Source organism: Urocitellus parryii, chromosome 3 (genome assembly GCF_045843805.1).
Source record: "Urocitellus parryii isolate mUroPar1 chromosome 3, mUroPar1.hap1, whole genome shotgun sequence".
In the NCBI taxonomy this organism is placed as follows: domain Eukaryota; kingdom Metazoa; phylum Chordata; class Mammalia; order Rodentia; family Sciuridae; genus Urocitellus; species Urocitellus parryii.
Window position 1 is genome coordinate 114,856,721 of NC_135533.1, and position 23,404 is coordinate 114,880,124.

General features: G+C 53.9%; 1 protein-coding gene across 2 annotated transcripts in view; it reads right to left on the bottom strand.

Annotated features, from left to right (window-relative positions):
* Window positions 1-485: 485 nt before the first annotated feature.
* The window catches only part of Grk3 (G protein-coupled receptor kinase 3), a 114,248-nt gene continuing 91,329 nt past the window's right edge, over window positions 486-23,404 (bottom strand). For both annotated transcript variants that reach the window (XM_026408535.2, XM_026408536.2), the window contains 8 exons: window positions 16,459-16,525; window positions 15,856-15,956; window positions 11,957-12,023; window positions 10,440-10,535; window positions 6,859-7,021; window positions 5,218-5,354; window positions 2,992-3,105; window positions 486-2,108 (listed from right to left, as the gene is read on the bottom strand). In XM_026408535.2, coding sequence (XP_026264320.1) covers window positions 1,947-2,108; window positions 2,992-3,105; window positions 5,218-5,354; window positions 6,859-7,021; window positions 10,440-10,535; window positions 11,957-12,023; window positions 15,856-15,956; window positions 16,459-16,525 — 907 coding nt within the window. In that variant the 3' untranslated portion in view covers window positions 486-1,946. The remainder of the gene's footprint in view (window positions 2,109-2,991; window positions 3,106-5,217; window positions 5,355-6,858; window positions 7,022-10,439; window positions 10,536-11,956; window positions 12,024-15,855; window positions 15,957-16,458; window positions 16,526-23,404) is intronic.

Below are 23,404 nucleotides of genomic sequence, written 5' to 3' on the forward strand. Positions count from 1 at the left end.
CCCTGCGCCACCGGCTCACAGTGGCTGGAGCTGCTGGCTCAGGACGGGGACCCCTGGGTGCACGTCCTGTGTCCACACAAACCGCATGGAGCCGGGAGGGTGAGGGTGTGCTGGGGCAGGAAGGGCTCTGGGGTACTTTCCAGAGCACGTTTCTTTTCTGAAAGGCAAAGACCCAGAGCAAAACCATGTTTCTGAAAGAGGTGCAGACTGGCAGGTCTCACAGCAAGCAGGGGAAGCCACACCATCGTCCTGAACCATGTGGCGTGGATGCCACCCAGTGTGACGTGTACAAGATGAACCCAGCCCTGACAGTGGCAGGGCGCCCCCTCCTGCGGTGGCCCGTTAGCCTGGAGGAGGTGCTGGACCCGGGAGCTCCGCATCCAGGCCAGCTGCAGCACACGGGGCTGGGAGGACGCCTCCCCCTCAGGGCGACAGCTGAGCCCCCGTTTTGGCAGTGTGGAATGTGCGCTTTTTTTTAAACAGAATCCGGGGCTCTTCTACCCTCTCAAGGAGGGCGGTGGGGTGTGTGGCACCCTCCTCCGCCCTGCCAGCAGCAGACAGCCACCTGTGCCACCTGAAACCCCCGCCCGGAGCCCAGGTGGATAAAAACCCCAAACTGCTGGCCCAGGTCCCCCAGGCGCAGAGCAGACCTTCCAGAAGTGATCTGCTCAGCTCGCAAATGACCTCGTGGTAGGAAGCCCTGACCTTCCCAGGGCCTGCGGCACAGAGAGGTAAAAACAAAGGTTTGGAACCACTAAAAATATCAAGGACAGGATACAAGAGGTCAAGACGACAAGTTATTTATATTGTTAGTAATTAAGTTAAGACATACAGTAAAACTACCCAGGAACTGATGAATGTGTAGACTTTGGAAAGGACTTTGTAGCCTGATGGCCTGGGGGACTTTGCTGGTTCTGTCACCAGCATTTATTGGGGGCGTCAACAGGCATGGAGGGGTGGGGAGGAGGCTGCTGGGTCCTTGCTGCTGGACGGTGGGCCCCAACCCAGAGAGGTCAGTGCAGAGGGACCCACCACCATGGGACAAGAGAGTCCCAAAACAGCCACCTCCCATGCTTGTTCCTCAGCATTTTTTCAAATAAAAATCATCTCAAATTACGCTCAAGGTGAAGCAGCGAGATTCCCTTCCTCCTCTTACACATCACGGCTGACCACTTCTCAGGGTCAGGCAGAAGGTTCCAGAACCACGGTGTCCTACAGGGGCTCAGGGTGGACTCCAAGCCAGCTGTAGCCAGGGTGCTTGTGACCTGGGCACCCAGAGGTGTCCCACTGCTGCCCTGGTCCCCAGTCTGACACCTCACTACTCTCCCTGGGAACACCAGGGACCCTCGGGGGGCTGGCAAGTGAACCCCATTTGCCACCCCCACCTGCCCACGGCCCCTGGAGCAGGAGCGTCTGGGGCCGGTTCTCCAGTGCGCAGGGACGCGCTCCGCAGCCCCCTACCCCGGCCCTGGGACATTGGAGCCAGCATCTCCGACAGCAGAGCCCGGCCACCGCAGGGCAGAGCAGACCTTCCAGAAGTGATCTGCTCAGCTCGCAAATGACCCCAGGACTGCGGACCTCCAGGGCCCCCGGGGAAGTCTGAGATGTCTGACATCAGACTGAAAAGTAAGTGCCGAGTAGGGATGTTTCAGTTCCAGCTTGGAGGTACCAAAATAAGTTGTCTAGCAAAGAAAGGGAGCTTGTGTCCTCAGTAGTCTCCAGTGCGGGCCAGCACCACTTGGTGGCGCAGGGTCAGCCGCGCTTGGAGAGGTCCAACTCCCTTTGGGGGCATCTGGCGCCCGCCTGGGGCCTCCTGGCGGCGGATGAAAGGTCCCAGCGCCCGACACCTCCGCCACAGCCTGGCATGTCCGCACAGACCCCAGGCTCCGCCCCACGTGGAGAGCCGGTGTGGCCTCCCGGAGGCCCTTGTCTCTCCCGCTCTCGCGCTACAGGCCATTGCTGCTTCTGTGGCACAGCGGGGGCTTGGAGAGCTCCACCAGGCTGGCCCGAGGCCTGTTGAGGAACTTGGGTGCACGGCGCAGCAGCCGCTGGGCCTCGGTGAAGGTCTCGGTCAGCTCCTTCTTCCACTGCGCGAACTCCGGGTCGCTCTGCAGGGAGACAGGAAGACGGGCTGGGACAGGTCCACCCACCCTGCCCACAGCCTCTGGAGGTGACCTGGAGCCTGCCGGGGCGTGCCCCTCAGTGCCTACCCTGCAGCCACCTCTCCAGACACTGGGCCTACGACCCTCATCCAGAGCCTCTAGCAGCGAGAGGAGGCCAGCTTCCTGGAGCAGCCCCAGCAAAGCAAAGGGCTTCAATTCAACAACCATGGTGGGCAGCAGATGTGGAGGAGCCCCGCAGGCCAACGCGCACCTTCACGGGCGAAAATTAGCAATGAGGTTATTAAGGTGCGCCTGGGGGTCTACTCCTTGTTTATCTCCTGGAACACGATCTGGAGCCCCCAACCCCCAACACACACCGCGCACCAGAGCAAACAGTGTTCAGGAATGAAACCTGGGCCATAGGACTGGAGGGCAAAGGGCATCGCCCCTTAGAGAAGTCTGAGCCTTTTCTGAAAGGCAAAGACCCAGAGCAAAACCATGTTTTTGAAAGAGGTGCAGACTGGCAGGTCTCACAGCAAGCAGGGGAAGCCACACCATCATCATAAACCATCACATAAACATGTGAACTTCAACCTCAAACATGCTGGCAGGTCAGACCTAGAACCTCAGGTCCCGTAAAACTCCACCCCCCACCGAGTGCTGGGGAGTTTCCACATAAGGTCACCAAATTCAGGAATTTCCTCCTTCTGTTTTCAAATATTTTCTTTTTTGAACTACCTGTTGATTTGGTGGACACCTGGCTCAGTTTGTAAGTGCCGCAGGACCCTGAGGCACTTACAAACTGGCTCTGGTGCCCAGCGGCCAGCTGTGCTGGGTGCCAAGCAGTGGCTCAACCTTCTTCACCCGAGAGATAAGGAGCCGCACTCACCTCACACTGCAGGACAAACTGTTTCCCTCCTTTTATTCTGAACAAGATGCACTTTTTGTCTTTAATCTGAGTTTCTTCCACAGAGAGGATTTGTTCCATGGTCAGTAGATTTTGCTAACCATAAAAACAAAATAAATAAAGAAAAGTTATTCCCAGTATTGCATGATTTTTTAAATTTATTAAATGAATAAGTGATGATACCAAGAACCCAGAACAAGTCCACAAAAAAAAAAAAAAAAAAGAGAAGCAGCGTTTTTCTTTCTTTGATGATGTTCTAGAACTGAAGGGGAAATGGCTACAAAGGACACGCAGGAAAATCCAAATGATAATGTCTCAAAGAAAACCGCAAAGAAAGCAATGCTTCTACGAGGCCAAGGGGGGCCCGCGGCCACCACAGAACTGATCTGGGAGGAGGGCGGGTCAGGGGCCATCCTTCAAGCTGTGAGGGAAGTCCCCGAGCCTGGCATAAGGCTTACAGCAACTCAGGAAAGGCCTGGCGATGTCAGATGCTATCAAAATGGCACTGCAGATACAGGTGACAGCCTTAAGAGATTGTCACACTGGGTGTACAGCATTGCTGCACGCGGCAAAGGCTATGCGTGAGTTCCTTACTATTTTGTGTTTTTTGGGGTAAATACTCCAAGAATCCTAAATGAGAAACAATAGCGTCATAAGCTCCCGAGTTCCCCTTCTCCTTGGTCCTCACCAACCCCGTCCTGTGCTCTGCAGCTGCTCAGGAGAGCACTGGGGGCGACCTTTCAACACCAAGGTCAGCTCGCGCATCTCAGGTTGAACACAGGAAGTCGAGTCTTTAATTTTTCAAATATCCTGAAAAGTGGGGCAGCTTCCTTCCCATGTGCACAACAGTGTCAGTAGACAGAGGTCCAGTCTTACCTTACCTGGGGACGGCCTGAGCTCTGGGGCCACCTCCACCAACACTGCACCTGTGTCCTGTGTGACTCACAGCCCCAAAGATCTCGTCAACTAGATCCTTGCTATGTTAGTTTTTTAAAAAGGGCTTCTATGGTTCAAAAAATTGTGAGAGCCCGTTTATTTTTTATTTTATTTTTTAAAATATTTATGTTTTAGTCGTAGTTGGACACAATACCTTTGTTTTATTTATTTTTATGTGGTGCTGAGGATCGAACCCAGGGCCTTGCACGTGCTAGGCGAGCGCTCTACCACTGAGCCACAACCCCAGCCCCGCCTGTTTATTTTTTTAAAACAATATGGTTTTTGCAATCCCAGCCATCCATATTTAAATGGCAACTTCCACCCAGGGATTCCAAAGCACCATCCCTAGTGGAAGGTAAGATCAGGGCCTACTGTGTTCCACACGGACTCCATGGGGAGTGGTGGCAGCCGTGTTCTGATCTCCTAATACATAATGACGTTTCTGACACCCAGGACCATCTCCCGCTTACAGTGACAGACGTGCCCTCCCCGGGAGCAGAGGGCAGGCCTTCACCCACCGCTGGCTCCTCTCCTGGCCATCAGCACACAGTAGGTGCTTACTAAATGCTTCCTGACCTGCCAACAGGTACAGGGTGGAGCAGAGACTTCTTTTCCTCTTACACTCATTGCCCATTAGCTCCACGGAGAACCCAAGAGCACAGCACATCTTCCTGTCCCTAAATGAGGGCCACCTGCAGACTCCACGGGGGCAGACAAGAGGGAGTGTGGTCTGGTGACCTCGTCTCTGTGCCCAGTGTTGTGGGTGATATTTCATTTGACCTGATGTGGGGAGAGGCGGGAGGCCTGGGTGGACGTGGGTTTGAAAGCTCTCCAGTGATGCTGTCCAGCTGTGTCCCTGCCACACCCTGCCCATCTGAGCCCTGATTCCTGTCCACAGGGGGAGGGTCAGACCTTCAGAAGCTGCTAACAGACTGAGACGTCTTTGTTGCACAGCAGCGGGCCTCAGATGACCAGCAGGAATGACAGCAGGCGTGGTGACTGCCATCTCCCCCACTTCACTGGTGAGGAGACAGCCCAGTCCCCACCTCTGCCTCTGGGTTTCCTCTGGACACCTTCCATGTTCAGGCACTGCAAGGTCCTTCCTTGACTTGGCTGGACTTGGGGGCTGGAGGAGAGAGCGTAGTGCCCCAGCCTCGTGCACATGAGTTGGAGGACACCCCGGCACGCGGAGGAAGTTAGGAGACCCACTGGGGACCTGAGCTCATCTGGCACAGGGGCGCACAGCACAGGCGCCACCTGCCCCCGACTCACCCGGGACTCGCCTTCTCCCCTCCACTCGAGTCGGTTGGGAAAGAGGTAGAAGTAGCGGCGCTGCCACTGTGTGAGGAACGGGTTGCCCAGCTTCAGCATGTAGCCGTGCAGGAGGCAGTCCTTGCCCAGCGCGTAATCTGCAGGAAGACCAGCGAGTGTGGGGCGGCTGCGCAGCCGGGGACGGCCATCCGCTCTGGGAGGGCAGAAGGCATCGGTGGGAGATGGAGCTCTCCATCAACACACCTCGGCTGGGCTGGGCTGGCCTAAGGACGGGCACCTCCTCTGCCATCCCTACCAACACACTAAATGACACTTCTCCACACTCTTCAGTCAGACCCGGGACGTGCATGGACTGCTCAGAGGTGACAAAGTGTGTTCCCAGACCATCTCTGTCCCGGCTGGGTGTGTGTGCAGGTGGTGAGAAGAGGAGCACATCCACACCCCTGTCCTCTGTGGGATGGGAAGGTCCCTCTCCTCTTCCTTTCATTCTACAGGTGACACTAGAGGGGGCCTTTGTCACCCAGGTCAGCAGTCAGTCATGGGCAGTCCCTTCGCGAGCCGGGGCTAAGCTTCTTCGTCAACGTGTGGCTGTGCAGAGACCATCCACCCGGCTGTGGACTCTTACCGGGGAACCTGGAGCCTTGGTCGGAGCCCTGGGGACCCTGACATGGCTCACAGGCTGAGGTCTCCTTCCTCAAGCAACCATCTGGCAAAGGCCCAGGGCTGGGCATGTCCAGGGATCAGGAAGGACTAAATCCTGCCCTGATGAGCTTAGTCCAGTGAGAGGTGTAGAAATAGACAAAGGAGCCACCTCCCTGCCGTGTCCCCACAGCAGGAGGGGCAGGAGCAGGTGGGGAAGGACACAGAGGAGCTGAGGCGTGGAGGCAAAGCCCTGTGGATTCACGTAGGAAAGTCACCAGAACACAAGGACGGCCGGCTGTCCTAAATAGGTGACAAATGCCCCAGGGAAGGAGTCCACTGAGACCACTGGATCCTCCAGCAGGGGGCCTCCAGCTAGTTGCCCTAACATAGAGGGGAAGCACCCTCAGTCCCTCCTAAATGCCTGCAAGGTCACCCTAGGGCTTCAGCGTCAATGTCAAACAAGATGTGTCTTACCTCAATCATCAACTACAGTACATGCAAACAACCCAACTAAATGAGATCTTGGAAAAATAAGAGTTTCAACGTTCAGTGAATCAAGGATGATTGACAAGTTCATTTCGTGTTTGTTGTTACGTTTTCTATAGAAATCCCAATAGGGCACCTGATTTTTTAAACGAAAAGGCACACTTTGGCTGTTCTTTAATGCAGTTTGTACCACAGATGTATTTACATGCTTATCTCTCTTGACAGGTGGCATGCCAAGCCCAGTCCCCTGCGGGGACCAGTCACAAACTCTATGGGGCTGGTACCTGATGGGAACATGACCCTTCCTCAAGTGCCATCACAGACCCGGGGTCTCGGGGTGCTGACGCAGGGCATGAAACTTTGTCCAGGCCTCTGTGACTGGGCAGGGCACACAGGCTGGACGCTGGCCACTGTTTTTTTTTTTTCCTTTGTTGGAAAACACACGTGACTCAACGTTTTCCCAATAACCCGTGGAGACCCGCCCGGGAGGGCTGGAGCTGCCTGGCCTCTCACCTTCCTCGTGGCCCAGCTGCTTGTTCTTGGCCCTCTTCCTGGCCTCCGCCTTGTCCGTGTCGGCGTTGACGGCTTCGTAGACGGTTTCTGTGACTTCCTGCTGCCAGCGCTCGGAGATGACCAAGGGGAAGTTCCTGTAGAGCTCCTGGTCGCAGTCGAGCAGCTTGCCAGGTTAAGAAACCAAGACATTTATGAGTTAGCGCACTTCCAAAGACTCACATAGACATCCGTGGTGGCCCCAGCACAACCGTATCAGGGAGGTGACAGGACGACCACTTCTGCTACAGACAACAGCTCTCCACTGCAGGAGGAAGGGGGTTGAGCCCCCTCTACGCCAGCTTCATGACGTCTGTGCAGCCGAAAACCAACCTGATGTACAGGTAGGTTCTGACACCAAGTGCCCCTGTGACTACAGTGAGGGTACCTTGTTTATAAAGTAGGCAAACAGTCCATGTAATTCTAGAGTCATGATAAGGGCAAAGCCAAGAAGGTCCCAACCTACCATAGGTTCATCTGAAAAGTTAAACACAAGGTAACGTAGGCTGAATTCACCATTCTTTCCATGAACTTTCCAACTAATTAAACACTATGAACATACATAGAGACATTAAGCCCAAGATACGTGGAGAGTTTAGGCAACACAGCCTGTAAGAGTTGCTGTGATAAAAAATTACACGTAACGATAGTATTTTTGCTTCCAGTTATTCAAAATTCTTCCTTATGCCCTCTAAGAGAGGCTGCACTTTGAAAATAAGCCAAGATCCTGGTGCAGAGGATGCCTGCAATCCCACCAACTCCAGAGGCTGAGGCAAGAGGATCTAAGGTTCGAGGCCAGCCTCAGCAATTCAGTGAAGCCCTAAGCAACTCAGTAAGACCCTGTCTCAAAATAAAAAAAGGCTGGAGATGTGGCTCAGTGCTCAAGTGCCCCTGTGCCCCCCGGCACTAAAAAAAGTTATCATGTCCTTGAGCTATGGTGTAGGGGGTGGCAGAGTACAATTTGAGAGGAGCAGCCCGGGTCTGGTGAGAAGCACAGTTCTCTCTAGGGTCCGAGTTCCTTGCTCCTTTGTCTGAGAAACAAGAAGGGGTCAAGCACTGCAGCAGGCAAGCTCTTTAGAAGGGAAAGAGAGACCTGGTGGGCCGAGTGCGCCCCACACCCCGGACTGGGGCATGGTCTGTCCGTGTGCCTGACTGTGCTGCCGGGAAGGCACCCCCCACTCCCACACCCCTGGCTGGCAGGGCCCCTTCCTGCTGTCTTCACACCTCCAAACTAAGCGCAGTTGTTCTTAGCGTGAAGAGGGGCAAGTGGCACCTGGGATGAGGGTGTGCCTCTGAGAGCGAGGGCAGGGGCGGCAGTGCCACCACGCCAGGCCCCACGCTCCCTCCGAGCGGCTGCCCTACAACAGGCAGCCCTGCTCTGTGGATGCACGGTGCGCCTCCTAGGCCTTCCCCAAGCCTCCATCCTGGGACCCAGCCCCAATGCTCAGCAGGACTTAGAGGAGAGCTGAGGGCGACCTGAGGTGTGGGGAGGAGCCTTCTGTGAAGAACAGAGCAGTGGGGGGAGGGGGCTGCTTCCCACAGGTGGAGAAGACCAGGGGTGCCATGGGACGCTCCATCCAGGCTGCAACCGAGCTCCTCCGCCCAACCTGGTTCCCACACAGGCTCCTCCCACCCAGCCTCATTTCCGCACAGGCTCCTCCCACCCAGCCTCATTCCCGCACAGGCTCCTCCCTCCCAGCCTCATTCCCGCACAGGCTCCTCCCACCCAGCCTCATTCCCACACAGGCTCCTCCCCCAGCCTCGTTCCCACACAGGCTCCTCCCTCCCAGCCTCATTCCCACACAGGCTCCACCCTCCCAGCCTGGTTCCCACACAGTTTCCACCTCCCCCTGCGCTCTCCCCTGAAGCCGCAGCGATAGCAGCCACTAGCTTGCCATAAAGGCTGACCGTGGGCCCCGGGGCTTGGACGGGTCATCCCACCGTCCTGGAGAAAGCCAACAATGAAGCCACGCGCTTTACCCGTGGGTAAGCCACGGCTCGGGGCTGGGACGGCCTGAGTCCATTCAGCTGAGAGTGGCAGCTTCACACCAAGTCTGCAGAGTCCGGTTTATAGAAAGTTTCCATCAGAGGATCTTTCATGTGAAAAATTTGTCTGGGCTTCCACATAATAGCAGCTTTAATTTAATTTTGATGGACAGTGGCATACCTGATGATAGAATTCTATTGTGACAGCTGCTCCTTTTAAATAGTGGCACCCGGACGGGTTCGGATGGGTCACACTGTAGACACAGCCCAGTGGGGGCAGGCCTGGGCATGCCGGCTGCTTCCCGGGGAGCCCAGGGTCGCAGACCTCAGAGGGGTGCCTCTAAGCTGCTGGATCACTTCACACCATCCACACGCTGTGGCCTTGGCCCCTGGTCCTCCGGCACCTCACCTCCTCCTCCTAGGGGCTGCTCCTGTGGACACCCCAGCTCCGCCCTCCTCTCCTGGAGCTGCCAGCTCTGACCACTTCTGTCCCCAGCTCGCCAGGCAGGTGGCCTTGGACTCTGCCCTCCTCCCCAGGGCCTCTGTACTTCTCTGGCCCTCTACCCACCACCTCTGTCCCTTCAGAGCTCCTGCCCGGCCATTGATTTCAGTCTTTGCTCTGCACCTGGCAGGTGTGTTTTGACAGGAGGGGAAGGCACCTGGGGGACAAGGGGAGGTGCGTGGAGAAGGGCACATGGGAGGCAGCTAAGAGGGGGGGCCTGGGGTGGTGGGAAGGGCCTGGGATGAGCTGTGGAGGCTCATAGGGGGCAGATGACAGTTTGATGCCAGTGACACGCTGCGACTTAGCATCTTAAAGATGATGGTTTTCCTTGGTGTTCACATCTGTAATTATGACTTGTCTCTAGTTAGAAAAATGATGATGTGAACAGAAGCTTCAAAAATGCCAAGGATGATACAAAAGGAAGGGACTGTGTCCTCTTTGAGTGACACAAGCAAATGGCCCGTGCTGTTGGCGCTCTCATCCCAGCCTGGGGACCCACCTGCATAGGAGAATTATGACGACTGAGCTCTGGCGCCAGGTGAGCTGTGCTGTATGTCAAGTTGTTTCTCTGGCTCAGATAATTGAAGTTTTATTTCAAACACAAATATTCCATATCAATCAACCATTTTGAGTTTGTCAAAATCAAAATTAGCAAGGCTTGGCATGGTGGCACATGCCTGTCATCCCGGCAGCTCGAGAGGCTGAGGTGGGAGGATGGTGAGTTCAAAGCCGGCCTCAGCAACAATGAGGCGCTCAGCAACTCAGTGAGACCCTGTCTCTAAATGAAATACAGAATAGGGCTGGGATGGGGCTCAGTGGTGAATGCCCCTGAGTTCAAGCCCCAGGACCTAATAAAAAACAAATAAAATTAGCAGTACAAAGAAAGCTTTTATGGTGTCTGTCTAAGGTAGGTCTTTGACTTGTACATATGTCAACTATGTAGAGATTCACTTGTAGGTGACATTCTACAACCGTGCTAGAGCAATCGCTAAGTTTGATGGACACTCAACAGAAATTCTCTTCACCCCAAACCGGAAGGCAGCCAGCACCTGCATACCTTAATACCTTTGGTGTCCTCTTCATCAAAAGAGCCAATGTCGAAGGCATCCGCAGCATTGACCTCTCCCCGGGGAGGGATGAGGGGTGGTGGGTACTGAAAGAGGCAAGGAGGCGGGTTCCCTTATCAGCTGCCCTTGGCGGCCCCCTCCCCTCCCAGCTGTCTGTGTCAGGAGCTGAGTGAAGTCACCCTGCTGCATTCTGAGCAGCACTAAAGCCACGTGCATTCACACAAGGATCTGCACTGAGCAGCCCAAGGGGACAGCCGAGTCCCAGGGGCAAAAAAAAAAAAAAAAGACCTTCAAGTCTTAAAACATTTTTAAATATAATGAAGTCTCTAGACTGCACACCCCCACTCGCCACTCAGCCTCTAGAAAGCAGGTTCCCTCAGAGGATGCAGTGTACCTCTTGGTCACCGGAGCCACAACCCACCACCCCGGCGCCTGCAGAAGCGCCAAGCTCTAACACCTGTAGGTGTCGCCCAGGTGAGTGGCCATGCCCAGATTCTGTCTTCAGGACCAACCAGTCAGGGTGTCCTTCCCACAGAAGGGACACCCCTCTGCAGCTCGCATTCATGCAGAAACTGCCAATCACATAAGAATAAAATATATTCTTAAAAATATACTTTATTTGGGGTTTTCCTATATCAATGAGATATAATGAAGCTTAAAATAAGGAAATGAGGCTGGGCCATGGCTCAGGGGTGCAGCCATGCCTAGCCTGGGGGAGGCCCATCCCCAGCATCACCAGAAATGTTTTTAAAAGAATAAAAAAATAAGGGAATTGTGCTGATATACAATCATGCTAATTCTTAAACTAAGTGGTTCTGGGCCAGAAGATATATATAAGTTTATGCCAAAAGTTTCTCCTATATTTTTACAGAAGTCTATGTAAAATTATGGTCACATTAAGAAATCAAGCAGATGGGCCAAAACTAAAATGTCTCAATTATATGGACATTTGAATTAGCTACATAACAGCTCTATCTTATCTTTAATTAGTTTATAGAGGAGATATTTTTGAAATTTATATATAAAGTTGTCCCCCATTATCTGAGGATTGGTCCCAGGAACCCCCTGCACACCCAGATCAGCACATGCCTGAGACCCTGATGTAGAATCACAGGTATTTGCCTAGGACCTGCCCATCTCCTCCTGGATACTGTGCCATCTCTAGATGATGCAATCCCCAGTACAGTGTAAGTGCTATGTGAATTGTTGCTACACTAGGTTGTTTGGGGAAAAACTAATAGGGAAAAAAATCTGTGCATATTCCATATGGATGCAATTTTTCTTCCTGTCTTCCACCTGTGGCTGGTTGAGCCTGGGGATGGCAGGGCCAACCCAAAAAGCAAAATGAAGAGTGAGTTGTTGTCCCAAAGGGGGTCAGCCAAGGGCAACACCCGGGTGGCAGAGCCCTGTGGACACAGGAAGCCAGGGTGGGGACCAGGTCCAGGAAGCTAGCAATGAAGAGAGGCAGAGCACAGATGCCGTGGCACCAGGGCCTGGGCGTGAGTACCTTCTGCAGGTAGACGTGCTGCCAGTCGATGCCCTTGAAGAAGCCATGTCCTTTCACCTCCTGGGCTCTGGGGAAGAGAGGGTCCTAAAGGTGGTGAGTATGCACTGGAGACGGGAGAGGCATTTCACAACATGCCCCAGTGAGCACAGCTCTTCAGGACAGCAAGTAAGGACGCTTCTCTCAGAGCAGCACAGGGAATGCCGTGGCCTTCAGAAAGGCCTCGGGCTGTACCTGGAGCCTATCCATGTGACCACTCATGGCCCGCCCACACCCCGCAGCACAGGTATAGGTGTGGGACACCTTAAAGCAGAACAGTAGAGGACACACACATTCTACGTACCTGTCAATGGTGATTCTGTAGCCACAAGAACCTAGCTTAATAAGAATTAAATTGGAGATCTACACATTTAAGAAGTTTATGGCAAATGTCTGCTGGTTGTGATAGGGAAAATGACAGGAAAATGATGATCTTAAGCAGCAAACATTGTCTTGGATGCAAACTAGAAATCTAGTGGTGGGGTGAGTGCTGAGCCCCTTCGTAAGCTGGAGAAACAAACTTCCTGAAGGTCATGGTCAAGACCTCCCTGACCCACAGCACTTCTCTGTCCATCTGTACTACAGAGCCCAGACCGGTCTCAGCCACCCACAAGGGCCTGCCCAGGCCCTGTGCGCCTTTGGTGATGTCACGTGACGACCAAGTCCTGTCTGCACGAGGCCTCGTGTCCAAGGCCTGCCCAGCAGCCCCACGTGGACCACACAGCAGGTCTGAGGCTGCTTGCCGCCCCCAGGCCACACTCCTCCCACCTGAGCTGCCCTGTGCCCCTCACTCCCTAGCTTCCCCGGGAACTCACGGCAAAATCCAGTGCCGCACCCCCGTGACAAGGGCCCGAGGGACCTGGCCAGGGCCACCTCTCGGATCCATGCTTCTACCCATCTCTTTCCTCCATCCTCAGCTTCTGCGACCCAGCCTTCCTGGCTTTTCTGAATTGCAGTCTGAGGCCCTCCCGCCCGAAGCCCTCGACCTACAAAGTCCCCCTACGGTCCACCCACCATGTTGCTTAAGTCTTTCCTGGTCCTTTTCACAGCCTTTGTCCTCTCAGCGGTCTGTTTGCTGCTACCGTCCCCACCCCATGTAAGTGCCAAGTCTACCTGGGCCCGGCCCTGCGGAGGCAGGGTGGTGAGGCTGGTGCTCAGCCAGGGCTCAGGGGTCACCGAGTGGGGCGGGGTCCAGGTCACGGAGCTCTGGGCATGTCCACCAGCAGCCCTGGGGCTTTCTGCAGCTGTGCTGTGGTTGGTGCCTTGTCACTAGCCCTAGACTTAAGCTAGACGGGCTCCAGGTTTCCTCACATCCACTAGCAGCTGCCTACAGGCCGCAGGGGTGGCCTCTGGATCAGCCTTGCCCCTCCCTCCCACAGGCCCGAGGGACAGCAGAGCACAGAGAGGCAGACCCTCCCCAGAGGCGACAGCCAGGGCCACCCGCTGGCATGTGGGGGAGGGGACAGACAGCGGGGACTGGCCAAGCTATGGTCTTGGGGACGGAGCCACGTGCTGACCTCCAGGCTCATCACAGAGGATGAGCGGATGTGAGACACAGGACTGGGACTCTGCCCGGGGACCCTGGGTGTGGACACAGCTGGACACCTGCACACGGAACCTCCTTCCCCACACCAAGCCCCAAGCACCTACAGCTGTCCTAGTGGGAAGGAAACCCCGCATGGTTGGGATGTGAGGTGTCCCCCCAAAGCTCGGGTGTGAGACAATGCGAGAAGGCTGAGAGGAGAAGTGACCGGGCCGTGACAGTCTTGATCCAATCAGTGATCAGTCCCCTGAAGGGATTGACTGAGTGGTGACTGAAAGTGGGTGGGGGTGGCTGGAGGAGGGGAGTCTCTCTCTCTTCCCTCTTCCACACTCTTCCACCATGATGTTCAGCTCACCTCCGGCCCCAAGGAATGGAGCCTGCTGTCTATGGACTGAGACCTTCAAAACCATGAGCCTCCAAATAAACTTCCTCCTCCACAGTTATTCTGGTGGGATCTTTTGGTCACCGCAGTGAAAAAGCTAAGACAATCTCTGAAAGATTCTACAGTCAAGAAACTAAACCTGTTACTGATCTTTCAAAATAATCAATAAAACGGTTGGAAATTTAAGTGATCAGAAAGTATAAGAAAGAGTCAAAGCAAAGATATGGATAATATATAAGATCAGGACCAGGGGACCATAGGGGACCAGCCTAGAAGTCCCAGCATCCAGCCAATGGACTTCTGGAAGAAATGGAGGAGCAGAAATGTTACATAAGTTAAACAAGACTCTCCCCGAAGCTGAAAAGCATGAGTCTTTGAGAGCAAGCACCTGGCATCAGGAACTATGGGAGTTCCATACCCCAGGGACTAGTCACTTGTACTCAATAAAGCAGAGTCTTCAGAGTTCTCGGGGGTTGCCAGTGACTGACTGTCCCGTGTCGGGCCTATATGTGAGTCATGTCTGTGGACAGCGGGAAGACAGTCTAGGTGAGACCCAGACACCTGGCCTCTCCTAGCCCCTCTCTAAGATTCCTTGGGAACATGCTCCAGCTCAAACAGAGGGACCCAGAAAAGTAGAGGCGAGGGATCAAGTAGATGGTGATTCAGACCAGGAGAGCAGAGCAGGGCGGCACCGGCTGCAAGGAAGCCGACTGGCCGAAATCATGTGGTTCTCACTGGAGCTGATAGTAGGTGTGCCATGAAGAAAACCAGGAAAAGTAAAAGCCCATGACTGTGATATCATCTCTTCATATACACACATGTCATGTTATAGAAATAAATGTAAGGCCTATTACCAGACTAAGTAGAAACTACATGATGAACGACATTTATGTTGCCTTATGGTGTAAACACAATTTCATTTGCAACTCTTGAAATCAACGTAGGCAAAGTACAAAGACTGGGATTCACTGTGATCAAAGAATAGGGAAAAGGGGCTGGGATTGTGGCTCAGCCGTAGAGCACTTGCCTAGCACTGGCGGGGCCCGAGTTCGATCCTCAGTACCACATAAAAATAATAATAAAAAAAAATGTATTGTGTTAAAAAAAAAGAATAGGGAAAAGACCATAACAACTTAATCTGTCAAAAATAGAAAAGAACATGATAAAGGAGAGACAGAGAAGCAATTGATGAATGAAGAGAATGTAGAAGCCTCACTGTGGACAGTTGGGACTCAAGAGATGTTGCTTGTAGTTGGTGGGAAAAGGCACCACTGGCTAAATCTATAGTTTAAAGCTACAAAGTAAACAAAAGAGGAGCCCAAAGTAGCACTTGGACTCTGGGGAGAGGTGGGAAGGGGTAGGGAGACAGAGGGGGCAGTGACCAAGGCTTTATTCTTACAGCGGGAATGGGACACCCTCAGTGGAACCGATAAATAAAGAAATGTGCACATGAGCATATTATTTAGCTGAATAAAACACACACAGTATTCAGGAATAATGAGCGCATAGACATGCATGCTACTCTGAAAATACAAAAATACACACGTCACACGCACACACACACACCCAAATGTCATACTGTCCTTTCCGTGTGAAGCCATCCAGGTGTGGGGACAAATCAGGGACGGTCTGTGTAAGTACTTCTCTAAAGCTTCCTCCCTGGTCTGACTGTTTTGGGGTGCTTTGGGGGAGGGGGGAGCAGGTGAAGGAGACGGCCGTCCTCAGGAGGGCCTGGGGGGAAACGTGGGAGCCGGTCACAGCATCTCAGTGCAAGACTGAGACAGTGGCATGCACCCCAGGGACGGGGACTGCAAGGTGGCCGAATTCATTCCGTCCTGCACCAGGCTGGCTTCACACCTGACAGGCTCCCGGCTGCTCAGTCACAGCACTCACAGAGCAGGGCACACCACTCCGTGGAGACAGAAGAGCTGAGCCTACCCGCCTCCGCGACAGCCCAGCCGCTGGCTCACTTCCCGCTGCAGCAGGCCCTCCAGGAGGGACTTGAGGTCAGGGGAGAAGGTGTCCGGGAGCTCCACGTTCTGGGGAGAGAACAGCGGCTCCTGGAAACAGCACCCTCACACCCGGGGCCCCTGGGTCAGGACACACGGAAAACTGCACCCCGAGACGAGACGGGCAGCGCAGGGGAGGAGCCCACCAGCCGGCGGTCAGAGCCGTGGACTTGGCGGGCCCCACCTGCCCCTCTGCAGGCCCCCCCTTTGTTGATTTCCTTGGTTTTGTACTTGACTTTCTGTAACTTTCTTCCGCTGCTTGTTTGTGAGTCGTGATTCCTGCCTTGGGTCTACCTCCATTCCTTACCTTTTAGACATTCTTCTAGGAATGTCTTCTGTCTGTTTATTTCACTCATAAAAGCCAAGTTTTGTGATTTTTGCATACTACATGCAAATACTTCAAACTGTTTGGCAGGATTTGTCCACGCTTTGTGTGTACTTTATACCCATTTTATTTTTAGTGGTGTGATGTCTGAGAGCCCTGATGCAGGGCTCACCATGGTGAGGGTCATCGGGTCCATCTCATGCTTACCATGGTGAGGGTCATCCGGTCTATCTCATGCTTATCTTTGGTTTTATGTTGTCTGAAAGGGCTGTGGCTGTGGAGATAAAGAACATTCTATTAAAATACGGTGCCAGGTAACAGCACACCTATTGACTAACATTTGGGTAGAAGTATTTTGCCCTGATACTGTTCATTCAAAACTGCAGAAAAGCAAAGCTCATGAGCATCGTTTCCAGAAAAAACAAAAGACAAAAAACAGAATAAACCTGGTGACCAAATACCTTGGGTCCTGAAGGAGCAGGACGTCCATCCTGCTTCTGCTGCCTGAGCCTCTCTGCAGCACAAGAGCGGCATTAAATGTGCATTTTCAGTGAAGACATTCAGGGGGAAAACGAGCCACCAGCAGGTAGTCATGAAAATGAAAGCCACCTGTGTAAATTAGTCACTGGGGTGCTTGAGACAGCCATGACTTCCGTGCAATTTTTTTCAGCTAAACAGATACTGTTTCTAAAACCACCCCAGGACCTGCAGGCCAACGACAAGATCCAGATGCCAGCGACAGGAAGCCATCCCTCTGTTGGCGACAGCCATGGACCAGCCTGCACCCCCCAGGGGCTGACGACTCTGGGTGCCCGTGTTCCACCCTGAAGAGCCCAGACCTTAGGCACAGAAGCCAGGTCCAGCTGTGACTCACTGAGCCCGAAAAACCCCGGCAGCACCCAGTCCTTCTCCTGGAAGATGGGGACCGTGCCCTGCACCCTACAGGAGGAAGAAGGGACAACTGAAGCAAGGACCTCACAAGCAGCTGGCGGGGTAGAGGAGGGCAGCCAGCCCCCCCTACCAAGACGGGCCCTTGGCAGAGTTCATAGATGAGCGGGTGACACTGGGAGTCTCGTGGGGCAGGTTCCCCTCACTCCGCCAAGTGCTCAAGACTCTGGAGACGCCGGTGTTGGAAGGGAAGCTCATCACTAGGTGTCACTTCTAAACATGCAAACTGCAACAGCAGAGCCCATTTGCGTCTTTGAAAATTAAAGAAGTGACGTAGGCGAATGAGGTTCCTTGTGGCAACACCCACCTGCCGAGTGATTTACCCTATAAATCATCCGTAAGGCAGCCGGGACGTGATCTGCGGGAGGCACTGTAACGTCAACTTCAAGCAAAGGATCAGAAGGCAGCTGAGCACGTAAGTCAAGGGGCTTCTGAGAAAGAATGGAAATTCCAGTCCTCCTCACGCTGCCTGTGCTACCTGTTAGCCGCTGCCCCACCCAAGCTCAGAAGTCACACAGTGACACTGAAGTCACATGGCAAACCACCTCTTGGCAAGACGAGCATGCAGCAGATGTCTCCTGCCTGCCTGCCCATGGTAATTTTCCCTTTGTGCGGGAGAGGGCACTGTGACGCCTGTGTGATTCCTTGTCACACAGTGAAAACCACAATGATGTCAACCACTTAAAAGCACTAATTTGGAAAAAAAAAAAAAAAAAAAAAGAATCAAATTAAGGCAGAGTGGCGGCGAGCAGGCATGTTTAAAACAGATTTTGATGGGAAATACTTATTTCACCTTGTTTCCAAAGAAAAAGGTGCAATTACTGAATTAAAAAGCAATTGGATACACACACAAAATACAATCTGTTATTTAGAAGGTATTACGGTTTTTTAAAAAAAGATTGAATTTCCATCATTCTCTTTTGTATTCATAAAAATATTCACATGTTGAGAGTTCCCAAAGAAGGGAAAATAGTTATCTCATCAAGACGTCAGTCCCTGCTTGACGCTGGCCGCTCCTGCTCCAGTGTTCCCCAGCCTCTAAAAAGGGGTCCAGGGGAGAGCTCCCCGGAGCTCAGCAGGCTCCTGTTGCAGAGCAGAAGGACCCACTGCGGCGCTGCACCCCTGCCAAGGTGGGGACACCACCCCCGGCTCACAGGGGGGCTGACTGCCCTGGGACACTCTGAGGTCCCTGCCTGACCTGTCCCTGCTGGTGAGTGTCTTTCTTATCCACCTCCCAGGCTGTGACATTCTGTCATGGCACACAAGACAAATGAGACAAGCCCGCGTCCCCGCCTGCACTTGACCCTCACGCTGGAAGGAAAGGGCTGTGCCCTGACCTTGCAGAGAGGGGCTGCTGGTTCCAATGCCGTCCCTGTGCTAAATTTAAAAGCCTTTCTTGGGACCACAGGGAGGCTCATAAGGGGACTGGAGTTCAAGGCGGCAGTGCCAGAAACACATGCCAGCACATGGCCCAGTGCTCCAGGTCCCGTTTATAAATAGAGCGACTCCCGTCTGACTCAATGGGGAGTTATCAGGGCTGCTTTTCAGCTCTTCAAGCCGCTGCTGCCGGAGTTCTGAGAAGGTTGGGGTGTTCGAGTGGAACTCTTGATGCACATCTGTTTCCAGTGCATTCTTGATTATTCTTTGTGAACAAAGCCAAAGATTCGGTTTCTATTTTGGAAAGTGTTAAAGAAAACCGACGGTAGTAATAATCTCCATTCTGAGCGGGGCACGTGGTGCTCCCGGATCCTATGTGATCACAGCTGCTCCCTGATGCAGGCGCTTTAAATAGGAGACAGTCACAGGCCTGCGACAGCCCCCAGCAGAGCCGAGCTCTCCCAGCACCTCGTGCCACAATCTGTCGGCAAAGGGGCCACGTGGGACTGCACCCACAGGCACAGAGGGAGTGGGAGAGTGAACGCGTCCCCCACACGAGCCGGGAAGTGGCGACAATGTTGAGGAAGCAGCAGGCACGTTGGCTGCAGCCACTCATGGGCAATGGTGGGTTCAAAATCAAGACAATGAAAAACTCATGTCGAAAACTGACTTTAGAATACAGAAAGGACTGCAGGGGAAACTGGCTCTGCGGTCCAATGAAGGCACACTGGACTTGCAGCCAAAGCCTGCGGTGGCCATTCAAACAGGCGGCATGTCACATCAACAGGCCTCGAGTCTGAGCCAAGAGCAGGCTAAGGATTTATGACCTTCCCTGTTTCCATACGTGGAACAAAACAACCCCAGGCAGGGCTCACCTCTCCCCCGGCCACTACCTAGGTCTAGGCTGAGGGATGAACAATCGGTGGTGACAAGCTGAGATGGAGGCCAGTGCCACGTCAATTCTTCTCCTTGACAGACATCTTCAATCTGGATGAGGTACCAGCTGACAATTCCACAGATTTGCAACCCAGACATGTTTTCATACCCAGTGACCTTAAATACCTGACAACGTCATTGAGACACACGTAGAGACCGCCATCCAAGAATACGACCCGGGGACTGCGACTTGCAGCACTGGCGACCCAGGATGCAGGACCTTCCAGGCCCTGGAGGAGTCTCCACCACATCCCTCTCCAGGTGCCTACGGGACTGCTCTGAGGCACAGGCAAAGGTGGGGGGCACAGAGAAGCCACGGGACACACCAGCCAGAGGCCAGCGTGAGAAGTACAAAGGCACAGGAAATAAATGTGAGAAAGACCTTTGGAGACGCGGTTTACGCTCTCTGCACAGGGGTGGGAGGAGGGAGAAGGGCTCGCTCTGGAGAAGCATTTCTTAATCAGCAGCTGAAGGCTTCCCTTCAGCTTCCCAGCAGAAGGCTCTGCTGGGAAGGGGACTGTGCTGTGCAGGTGGGTCTGCAGGTGTCTCCAGGCATGTCTCCAGGTGTGTCTTCAGGTGTGTCTATAGATGTCTCCAGATGTGTCTTTAGGCATGTCTCCAGGTGTGTCCAGGTGTCTCCAGGCATGTCTCTAGGTGTGTCTCCAGGCATGTGTCCAGGTATCTCCAAGTGTGTCTCCAGGCATGTCTGTAGGTGTCCCCAGATGTGTCTCCAGGTGTGCCTGCAGGTGTGTCTCCAGATGTCTCCAGGTATGTCTACAGGTGTCTAAGTGTATCTCTAGGTACCTCCAGGCATTTCTCCAGGTGTGACTGCAGGTGTTTCCAGGCATGTCTCCAGGTGTATCTTCAGGCATATCTCTAGGCATGTCTCTAGGGGTGTGTCTAGGTGTCTCCAGTTATTTCTTCAGGCGTGTCTCCAGGTGTGTCTCCAGGTGTATCTCTAGGTATATTCAGGCATATCTCCGGGTATATCTTCAGGTACTTCCAGGAGTGCCTCCAGGTGTGTCGTCTGCAGATATATCCAGGTGTGTCTCCAGGCATGTCTCCAGGTGTGTCTGCAAATGTCCCTAGTGTGTCTCCAGGTGTGTCTGCAGGTGTGTCTGCAGGTGTGTCTCCAGAGGTCTCCATGTAAACCCAGGTGTGTCTCCAGGCATGTCTCCAGGTGTCTCCAGGTGCAACTCCAGGTCGGCTATGGCTGTTTCTTGAGGGTGCCAGGATGCAGAGGGGACAGGCCACCCTCAGCCAGCACTCCAGAGGCCCGTCAACCTCCTGCTCCATTGTTTCTGCTGCCTTCTCCACAGCAGGAGAGACCCGGATGCCAGAGACTGCTGCGAGGTCCCCCACGTGTGGCTGCTGCCTTGGTCTGCAGCTCAGGGGATGAAGGCCCTGTGTGCCGTCCTGCCTCCCAAGGACCCCAGCCCAGGGTTTCGCTCCTGAAAGGCCTTCAGGAACCTGGGCTTACTCTGAATCTCTGAGATTCCAGATGCTGGTTTGGGTGGCAATGCCACTGTCCTCCACAGGCAAAGCGCCCACACCCGGCTTGGCACTCGCTCGCCTCACCTCTCCACGTGGCTGCCTGACCCTCCTGCTGAAAGCCTGACTGCCTGGCACTCCTGTACTCAAGGTCTTCAGGGTTGGGGACCTTGGGGACCAAGGCCACACCCCCAGCAAGGCATCTGAGGCTGCCAGGTCCTGACCTGGTCTTCTCACCCTGACAGGGACTCACCATGCAGGGCACCATGGGAGACAGCAGCCTGCTCCTGCTCGCCCCCCATGCAGAACCTCTGCTCATCCCACCCCTGGCCGGGCTCTACCGGCCTACTCACACCCCACTCCCACGTGGCCTGACATGACATCGGCCACCCTGCCAAGTTGTGACAGGCTCCATACCGTGATCCTGCAGTGGCCCTATTCTGGCTCAGTGGCCCTCCAGCCTCCCTGCCTTCCTCCTCCCCTCCCCTACCTCCCCGGGAACCTTCTCTCGTGTGTGTTAGGTACTCGATAAAAGTGCACCACGTTGAACTCAAATCCTGGAGCCAAACACATTCCCACGCTTTGATCTCAGGGCTGTAGGTTTCTGTGGAGGACTTTGAACAGATACTATGGCATGAGGTCACAGTGTTCCTGGGGACACTCACCTCGCCCTATCCTTCCTACACTGGGGCAGACCACTCCTCCAGGTGGTGGCTCAGTGCTTGATGCCCAGTCTTGTACCAATCTTGAATTCCCCTGCCCTCTGTAGTCACAGTGGGCAAAGCCCTTCAGTACCACGACCTTGGGACGGGGGCGCCACTCTCTCTGGACCCCCGACTGCCAGGTGGCCTCTCCTAGCCTTTCCCTGGAAGACACAGTCCCTGCCTCATTCACTGTTCTCCTCCTTCCCATCCTGTGACCTCCCTTGGGTGTCCCACCAGCCCAGACCCCCCACCACCTCAGGAGCCCCCCTAACAGAACACTTCCATTGAGCGCAACCAAGGGCTTCACAGGAAAGTGCATCTCTTCCCATGCGGCAAAGTTGAACTGTGGCCAAATACGATGGGACTCTCTTTATCAGCCGCAACCACCCTGTTGGGTCATAAGGTCAACTCCTGTGCATCAGGAGAGCCACAGCAGCCCCTCCCAGCCTACCCTGGGACCAGAGAAGCACAGCCCCCAGCACAAGGCCTTGCAGACCTCCCTGCTGAACCCACTTTCCCATCAGCCTCAAGCTCCCTAGACATGGATTCTGTGTTTCCATTCCGTCCCCAGCAGGGATCCAAACAAAGACTGGCATTGCCACCGCCTGCCGGCAGCTCCCCAGGGAGACAGGCTCTCCCCTGGGCAATGGCTTTCTCTGGTTTGCTTTGCATAAACTCTCTAATCAGGTCAGCTTGTCTGACGACAGGAGTTAAGCCCATCCAGGCTCCGCAAATAGGGTGATTCAATTACAGAACAACAGACCCGACTGCCTCAGCAATAACATGATTGTGGGTCCCCGGGGAGCACAGTGAGCAGAGAAGGCCGGCTCATCAGGTCCCAGGCCTGGGCCCGGGAAGGCGGAGCTGGCATCTCTTCAGATGTGCTGAATGGAGCAAGCTGCGCACGTGCTCACTTAGGCTGTGATGAACAGGGTCAGCCCCCTGCAGGGCCAAGGGCAAAGGACAGGTGGCAGAGGGACAGTCCTGACTAGGAAACTGTGAAGTGCTTTCTGCATCTTCAGAAATGAAGAATACAAGAAAGCTCTATTACAACTGAGCGCCAGGGCTGGGGTGTGGCTGGGGCAGGGCACTTGCCCAGCGCAGGGAGCCCTGGGTTCCATCCCCAGGGCTGCAAGAAAAGAAAAGAAAATTGAATTCTCCACTAAAGTTGGCTAAAAGGTCTTTAAACATGACAACATCAACTTCGCTGTTCAACACAGGAACATCTTTGAGAGGACTTCCCTTTCAGAATCTTTTCCATTCTATCTTATTTGTCAGTTGGAACAAGAGCTGAATATAATATTAACTATACAAACTCAAAAATGTGTTAAGCCCTCAAGAGAACCATGAGTAACTGATTTATGTGGAAAAAACCAATTTACCCCATCTTCTTTAATATCTACATTTCAATACAATTCCAGAACATGAATGAGCTGCCAATGGAAATACTTTGAAGCAGTCTTACTTTAGGTTTCCACGCAGTGCGTGAGGCCCTGCATGGCTTTGGACCCCTGAGCTCCCAGGAGGGCAGCCCTCAGGCTTCCAGGCCTGGGAGCCCCACGTCATCTTTCAGAGTGAGATCACTGCGTGACTCTCGACAACACCAGGGTCTCCTCGTTTCCAAATATTGTGCATTTTCTTCCTGGGCTGCTAGGTATCCAACTCAGGGCCCTGGCACACCAGGCAATCACTCCACC